Source organism: Oreochromis niloticus, linkage group LG13 (assembly GCF_001858045.2).
Source record: "Oreochromis niloticus isolate F11D_XX linkage group LG13, O_niloticus_UMD_NMBU, whole genome shotgun sequence".
Taxonomy (NCBI): Eukaryota; Metazoa; Chordata; class Actinopteri; order Cichliformes; family Cichlidae; genus Oreochromis; species Oreochromis niloticus.
In genome coordinates, this window is record NC_031978.2 from 1420644 (window position 1) to 1429193 (window position 8550).

At 45.8% G+C, this 8550-nt stretch overlaps 1 protein-coding gene across 2 annotated transcripts; it reads left to right on the top strand.

The window, feature by feature from the left end:
• The first annotated feature begins 210 nt into the window (after positions 1-210).
• On the top strand, positions 211-6793 carry LOC100710803 (acylphosphatase-2). 2 transcript variants are annotated; one of them, XM_025897225.1, is made up of 5 exons: positions 211-421; positions 706-722; positions 920-994; positions 1478-1587; positions 6407-6793. In XM_025897225.1, exons 1-5 carry the CDS (start codon positions 352-354, stop codon positions 6519-6521), a joined length of 387 nt encoding a protein of 128 aa, XP_025753010.1. In that variant the 5' UTR covers positions 211-351; the 3' UTR covers positions 6522-6793. The 2 variants fall into 2 exon arrangements, with proteins under 2 accessions (XP_025753010.1, XP_003455733.1); XM_003455685.4 differs by lacking the exon at positions 920-994 and having other exon boundaries at positions 228-421.
• Positions 6794-8550: the final 1757 nt, after the last annotated feature.

Below are 8550 nucleotides of genomic sequence, written 5' to 3' on the forward strand. Positions count from 1 at the left end.
TGTCTTAACCATTTATCCGTACATTTGAATACATTTGAAGTGTGAGACATTCCTGTTGGAAAGCTGGAAAAGTCCAGTTTGAACAGTCGGGAAGAGCAAACAGAGCCATGGAAGTTCTTACTGCTGATTTCAAAGGATGTGATCAGTTTACAGGAGGATACCTGCCCATCATTACTGTTTGTAGTTTTTAATGGACTACATGTACCACGAGCTCTTCGGGTGGTGGTGAGATTTTCCTTTAAAAAGCTCAGGAGGAAGACATGACCATGTTGGTGCAGTGGTGAGGAGGTGGACGGAGACGCTGCAGAGCTCTTCTGTTAAAGGGACGTTTCTGAGTTCGAGTCTCTCGGGATGTCTGCTGATGACTCAGCCGGAAGCAATCTGGTGTCGGTGGACTTTGAAGTCTTCGGTCACGTCCAGGGTCTGTATGTTTAACTCCCTCTGCTTCTTAGACCTGCTGGCCTCTGAGAGCCTGTAAAATGATCCACTGCTGCTTAATTTAGGAACAAGCTGGGCTGGCCTCACTTTCACTTCTTAGAGCCTCATGAATGCCACCAATTTCACAAAAGCCCAAACAGACCACCTCTGTTAGGCTGTGTAAATAAGAAAATGCACAAAACAAAAAATGTGACTTTTGGAAACAAGCTGTTAAAAAATAGCAGCTACTAATTTCAACTTTCTTTTCTCTCCTTCTTATTTTGACAGGAGTCTGCTTCCGAATGGTGAGTTTTCCTTTAATCTTTCTTTTTGCTGCTTCCAAAAACCAAACCCTCAGCTCAGTTCGAGGCCCAGTCTGCATGAGCACAGAAACTTAGCTTTTTCTATGCATCTTGGCCTTTTGCGCACATGTAAACGGTGTCTCAATCATCCAGGTAAGGAAATCCTAACAAACTGATTCTGTTCATCTGGACGTTTTCAGTGGGAGAAACATTACGTCATCATCCAGGTGACTTCTTCAGTCTCAGCTGACTGCAGGTTTCCAGCCTTACAAACAGTACGTTTGCACAATGAGGCCGCTGACTAACAAGCGGCTGTGAGGTCAGTTTTTTGACCATAAATATGCAAACTGTCGTGACCACTGATCATTGTGACACTTTGCATATTAATTTACACAACTGGAGGCACGATCAGGTGTGGATTTCACAAAACTCAACAGGTTACAGTGGAAAAAAAATCCCAGTGAAAGCATTGAAATGAAACAACCTGCTTTAGCTCCTCCCCCTTTATGTCATCTCTAACCAGCTGTTGTTATTGGCTGCCCCTTCGTTTATGATTAACAGCATACTGGAGGGATATCGTTCCTCTGTGGAGATAAGCCAATAATCTAGAAGGATTATCCAAAACACAAAACAGACATTAAGTATATAAAATTATTTTTTTAATCCATTATTTTATTTACTTAATGTTTTTATGTCCCACATCAATCTTTTTTAACATCGGGGTTGAAGGATCTTATTAACCCCTTTCTTCCCTCCAGTACACGGAGAAGGAGGGCCTGCGGCTCGGGCTGGTCGGCTGGGTGAAGAACACCTACAAAGGGACGGTGGTGGGACAGGTCCAGGGTCCGGCTAACATGGTGGAGGAGATGTGAGTGCACACTGACACACCACAGCAGCCTCTGGTGCAACTCTCACTGCAAAGCGCTGCGGTGATACTCTTTTTCAACCACTAGATGGCGACCTTTACCTTCACAACGCAACGGTTACCTGCTTCAGGTCTGTTATGTCGTTCAGAGAGCGGCAGCAGCAGATCTGCAGGCACAGATGCATTGGTTCAGGAGATTTATGAACAGTTTAAAGAGTTCTTGTTCTAATGCAGGTGAATTGTTAAATATTAAATACATGTGACCGTACTGCGGTTTCTTCAAGCAGAGCTAATGGATTTATATCTGCTTCCTTTGGTGATGTTTCCTTTGTTTTCCAGTTGAACATTAGAAACTCTGAGTTCCCAGCTGTCAGTGAATGCAACGTAATGGTATCAGATCTGGGACTGAAGCCGGGCTCAGTTTGTTTTGAATGTCCCACTCTGTCCGGGTGGAGTGATGTCACCGGGTGGGGACGTCCGATTTAGATGACATCACCACCTCAAGGGATCTGCTGATGCTCCTTGACATCGCACACACACACACACACACACACACACACACACAACAATCACTTAAAGCTTGTTTGTTTTTGGCTCCTTGCAGAGCCAGGCGGGCGGGGTCCCCAGAGGAAGAAACGGCACAAAAACAGATTTAATTTAAAGCTTAAGCATAAATTTTAGGAGCTGTACGCACAGCTGGATGTTTCAGTCTGAACACAGAAGCAACTGCAGGCATTCAATGTGTTTACAGGCTGGTTACACACATGAGGAACTGTGATTGGCTGTATTACAACAAAAGGACATCTAACAGTCAATAAGACTGTAAAGGGTCAGGGTTAATACAGTTCACACACACACACACACAGTTTCCCTCCGTTCTATATCACCTATTATTTCCATGTTAACACACTTGCTCTCACGTCCTTCCTGTCGAGTCCACTTTCACCACGACCTCACTTCCTGCCGGGCCTGTGAAACGGGATCCAGCTGTTCCTCCGGGCGTGCACGAGGAACAGGAGGGAAATAAGGAAAGATGAGGAAAGGAGAGTAATGCAAACGTTAGGCTGTGTGGAAGCATGGAGAGCGAAGGCTGGCGGTGGGAGGTGAAGCAGTGGGTGGTTTCTATTTATTCCTCTGGGAGAAAAATTCCCAGAGCCGAGCTGATGAAAGTGAAGGAATGGAAGCGAAGAAAGAGAAGGGAAAATCCTGACGTCAAACTACAAACGCTTTGCAGTTTGCTGAATTAAAACACTGGATATCAGCAACCTGCTGGTCGTGGGAAATATGGGGTTTAATCCAAATGCATGGAAAATTTATATGTAATTAAAATATATTATTGGGCCAAATGTGGCACTGATTTAAAGCAGCAAACCCACTGCTCCCACCCACATGTTGGCTGTTACTGTAGGAAGTATGTTTTAGTTTAGCTTATGGAGTGTGTGTTGGGGCGTGTGTCCTGGGAGCCAGTAGTTTGATGGTGTTTATGGACACTGAAGCTTTTTGGGGATTTTCCTGGAAAGTCTGCTCCACATTTTTCCACATAGAAATTCCTCAAACTGTTAGAGGTGACCAAAAGAGCCGGGAAGGTCTCGTATCTCATGTTGGCAATAAAAAGTTTGATTACACAAGACGAGCTGCCTCGCTGTAAGATAAAGCACTGAGCTCAGTGCCTGAGGTGGCTATATAAGGATATCCCCTCTTTGTGACATCATACAGACCCAGCAGTGGAAAAAAGCAGTCTGAGCTTCAGGCTCACAGAGGTTACAGCACGTTCACTGAGCTCATTATCAAAAACTTCCACCACTGAAACAGGAGATGTTTGATGGGAAATAAGGAAAAGCAGAATAGATCCACTTTAGGGAGTCCTTTGTTTTATTCAAGGCTACCTGTAGTTAGAATAATACATGTAACTTATAGGCACTTTAAAAACCTTCCAGGTCCTTAGATTAGTTATAATCAGGTCAATGAACATGTTGTGTTTTTGTCACAAACCTGTAAAGAGTTATTTGGCTCAGATCAGCAGTATTGTGGCTAAGTCGCTGAGCTGCTGACTTCCTGTTGGCATTGTGTGGAATATACTGTACATGAGGACAAGGTTACTGTAGCTAACATAAACTAAAGACTAAAGCTAGACGATGAAACAGATCTGGGGTCACTGAAATATAAATGATAATATTTGTGTCATTTCAAAAGCAATAAAATGAAAGAAATACACAGGAAATCTGTTCAGTTTTACTGTATTTATATTCATATTTTACTAACTGCACAAAAACATTTTCTCTTATTTAACATCAACAACAGTGGCAGCTTTGCAGTTTATTCGTTGGTTTGGGGACGCCAGCTGGTGAAGGTCAGAGAGTTGGTGGAGGGGGCAGGTGGAGCGCAGGCAGGTGAGCAGGTGAGTACGGTCGCAGCAACGATGCTCTGGCAGAGAAGCATCGCAGCTTCCTCACAGCTGATTAACAGGCAGCTGCAGGACTGCTCAAAGGGAGAAACTCCACCCAGGGGCGGAGCAGGAGAAAGGACTACACCTGTGACTCCACCTGAGGCTTCACAACAAGGAAAATGTTTAAAGAAAAAGCAGATGTCAGCCAGCCGCCCCACGACGTCGTGTGCCGCTTCTTCTTTGCAGTTTTCAGTCTTGAGTTCTGACTTCCTGTTTCCTGTCTCTTCCTCCTGCGCGTCTGCCTCTCCATGTTTAGTTATTGCTTCTCACTTCATGTCTGATTTCAGGAATCATTTATCTCTCGTGTTTAGCTGTACCTGCCCTCCTGGCTCATGTTCTGTGATTATTACCACCTGTGCCTTGGTTTCCCAGCTGTGTCCACTTCCCCTGATTACCCCTGTGTACGTGCAGCGCTGTCATCCCCTCATCGTGGGCGTCGTGTTCTTGCTTCATGGGATTTGTTTTCCGTTTACCTCCATCTTCTTGCAAGTTGGGTCCTAATTCAACACTTCATGATATTAATAATAATAATTATAATTAGATTTTGGGGGGAGAAACACAACTAAGTGGAACCATTTTTAGTCTCTCTGTGTGCTAAACTGCAGCACAGCTGGTCTGATGAGGCTTTGTGCATTTACATATCGAGACTGAGGATGTCTGATGAGTGTGAGTCAAACACCTTCACTATGTTAGAATACCTGTTAGAGAGACCACAGACCCCTGACAAACACCAGGATTTCCACTAACAGTGAAAGTGATAAAAAATAAACTTAACTCGCTGCATGAGACCTTTTGGTGGTTGTGCACAGGGTCAGTGCTGACAGAAATGATGCACTTATGATGTAATAACTGGAAATATCTTGATTAGGGTGGAGCTTTTGTCATAGATGGAGTCCTTGCGAGTGTCGAAGTGCAGCTGCGCGTGAGCGGATCAGAGAGAAATGGCAGCAGATTAGAAACCAGCAAACATCCAGCTGCTGGAGAATTAGTGCTAAGCTGTGTGTGTGTGTGTGTGTGTGTGTGTGTGTGTGTGTGTGTGTGTGGACAGTAGAGTAGTGGGTCATGGAGCAGATCGGTCCACTGTAGACAGAGTTTGGCAAAAAAGCAAAACTAGGACAGCCACTCTTTCTCTCTCTCTCTCTCCCCCATCCCCACTCTTGTTCTCATGCTCGCTCGCCCACTCTCTCTTGCTCGCAGCTACATGGACGTGACCCTGATCCCCTGCAATCCTCTAATCTACACACACGCCTGCACTGGACCAAACGCTCATAACTCCCAGGGTTATGTAAAACTAGAGGAATGTTTTTATTTACCCATCATGCCCTTGGTTGTCCAGATGCAGGCCTGACCCCCAGTCGGCTGGTGGGGCCTTCTTTTCTCCTGTTTTGAACATTTTTGTCCCACGAGCCGTGAGGTCAGGAACATCGGTTTCAGGACTCTGCATTTTGAATCCACAACTTTATTGTTTTGGCCGTCAGCATGTTGGTTTTTGGAGCTGGACGTGACCGTATTTGGACGAGAGATTGGCGTGCAAAGTTACCAGCTAAGAGTAGCTGGAGTAGTTCCCAAGCGGCATCCATAGACTGTATGTAGGAGCATCAGACAGACACTGAAGTCAGCCAATCAGTGCTCAGTAAGAACCAAATAAAATCCTAAAACTTCACTCCGCAAAGCCGGAGCTCAGCCTTCTCGGACGGTCGGTTAGTGGAGTTGAACTAACAGCAGCTCTGACAGTTTTACATCACAGTCTGTGGTGCTTAAAAGTAACTGGATCCACGACTGGTTCCAGTTTTTATTGGACTTGAATGAAGAGCTGTCTGTGGACTGACTGAACTCTCGAAGCAACTCACCATCAGCTGCCGTCTCTGCATAAGCCATTCCATATCTGCCAGTAGGAGACACTGTTGAAGCTGCTCTAACCAGCTCACAGTTGCTCTGCAAGCCACTTTGCAGCCCACCTCCACCCTAGTTCTTCCTCTTCTTGTTTTTTCTCACTGAATCGCCATGAATGCTCTTTCCCTTTTGTATGGTGGTGTTGATGCTGCTATCAAAGCTGAATATAAATGTCTGCAGACATAAATCATCTTTTATTGGACGATGCAGGTCTCAACCAGACTGATGCTGAAGGAAATGTAAAACTGTCACGATCCTCGAGGAACCTTTGGCTAGTTTAAGTAAGAATGTTTGAAATCTTTAGGCAGCAACCATAGAAGAGTCATTGGTGACCGATCATCGGCTGTCACAGTAAAAACTAAAAATCTCTTATCTTTCTGCAGTGCATGTAGGGTCAGGGGAAGGTTATAGCACTTAGACCCTTGTACCATAAACTTGAACTAATTTTCTGCACTCTCTTCTTTCTCATTGGGTCCTTTACAGGAAGGTGTGGCTGAGTAAAGAAGGAAGTCCCACCAGTCGGATCACCAGAGCCTCCTTCACCAACCAGAGGACGATCGACAAGCTGGAGCTCTCCGGCTTCAAGACTCGCTTCTGACCAATGAAGCAAAGATCCTGCAAACAGCTTCTCCACCATCCTCTGGGAGAGGTCAGAGGTCAACGATGCTCCTACAGATTCAATGAATGAAGACTCTGGATGTCATGGAATCACTGCCGCTGGTTTATTCAGAGGCTGACTGAGAATTTATTTATAGTTTTTAATAAGTTGGATGTTGACTTTGTGTCTCCATCTGTACAGCAAGCACCTAAAAACACTCTGAAACCATCAAAGCCTGATTTGTATGAATTAAATATCTTCCATCATCTTTACTTCTCGATGGCGTTCATTATCGACTGTGGCCTCTACATTAAGTTGTGTTGAGCGGTTTCCACGCGGGCTAAAATAAACTTGTAGGCTACGATCGAAGGCCTTTAAACTAAGACGCAAAAGGTTTTGTGAGACTTGTGTGTTATTAATGGATTTCCATCGTACGCCACTGTGTGATGTAAACAAACACGCCCCTGCAGTGATGTCATTACATAACAGCACATCACCTGATACGATTACCTGCCATCTGATCCAATTAAATCACAGCGAGAGGCTCCCGGATCGGCAGCAACAATCCCCTGAGGCAGCGGGAGCCCCAGAGCAGCCGTCACCGCAGCAACGGCCAATCAGAGCCAGCGAGATGTGAAAATAAAAAGCAGCTGAATGGTCCTTTAAAGGCTGCGCTCATCAGGAAATATCTGCAGTTACAGTTGCACACCACGCTGTGCGTGTGTGTGCTTAGACAGCAAATCTCCATGGATACACTGTTGGACGTGGACGCTTGTTGTCATGCCAACCTGCCCTGAGACTTTACACACAAACACACACAATGAAGACAATTGGAGATTAGAGAGGAGGAGGTGTTCGTGTTTTATGAGGATCTTAATTCTCCTCAGAGCCTGTGCACATGTAAACACGCCACTTTGTTAAGCACACCTAGCTGCAGTCATGCACATCGCATACATGTTAGAGCAGACAGGAGAGACGTGGTGCTCAAAAAGCCCTGAACCCAAAGACACTGCTGTCATTGTGTTTGCTGACCACTGAAAATAAAGATAATTCAAATAAGCATCTGTACTTTTGAGCGTTTCCTGGCCCACATGTGACACGATGGGTTTAAGAGGAGTGATGAAAGTACCGTGTCGCCCAGACACGCCTGTCATCGACTAAACCAAACCAAACACTCAGTGTGAACTGGTTTAAGACCTTTGCTGTTAACGGCCAGTTTATGCCCTGATGAACGGCAGCACATGCTGAAGTGATGTCACATCTGCTTTGTACCATCAGCAGTTCAGAGGAGCGACAGATCCCGAGTTCCTAAAAACAAGTCCTGGACATCAGCAGTGGACTTGAGTCACCTCCCTGTCACGACTGAGACCACAGGCGGCCGTGCCAGAGGTCCCCGTGGACCCGACATCTGCAGCAGCTGTCGTCCTCCACCCACCTCCAACCTTCTCTCATTTTTCCTGCTACAACAAATAATAACACAGCCGCCCCCACGCTCAGTGAGGTGCCATGAGAGCGAGAGAGAGGGGCAGCCCACCCACACTCTTCAGTCTCTGTGGAAATGCTGGAAAAAATCCACCAGCCTTGACCTGCTCTTCCTCCTCCTCTTCCTCTCCCAGCAACCAGCTTGGCATCCCATAGTGTTCACCATGGAAACGCCACTCTGTCTGCAAAGAGAAAGAAAGAAAAGTCGTCTCCTCGCCTTCTTTCTCTCGTGTGTCCTCTCCTCTTCTCCTTTCCTTGGCTTTGTTTATCCATTTTCTCCCTTTAAATCTGCCCAGCGCTCAAACTGCCCACACACTCTGTGCTATTCATCACACACACACACACACACCTGAGTGGGTGCTGACAGCCAGCTGTTACTAAGCAACATGTTGAAGTTGAGTGCAACTTTGCAGTGAAAGAAATGCTGACATTTCGCACAAACAGCATCTTCTGTTCTCCTCAGGGAGGCAGGAAACAAAACAGCCAATCAGCGACCTTGTTGTGACCATCAGACACAGTTTTACCGTCACGCTGTCGACCGACAACG

What these genes read in the sequence shown, in the direction of transcription:
- LOC100710803 (XM_025897225.1), top strand. Translation starts at nt 352, where the DNA reads ATGTCTGCTGATGACTCAGCCGGAAGCAATCTGGTGTCGGTGGACTTT. An exon ending in GGTTTCCAGCCTTACAAACA is followed by an intron (nt 995 to 1,477) that starts GTACGTTTGCAC and finishes TCTTCCCTCCAG; the next exon opens with TACACGGAGAAGGAGGGCCT. An exon ending in GCTAACATGGTGGAGGAGAT is followed by an intron (nt 1,588 to 6,406) that starts GTGAGTGCACAC and finishes GGTCCTTTACAG; the next exon opens with GAAGGTGTGGCTGAGTAAAG.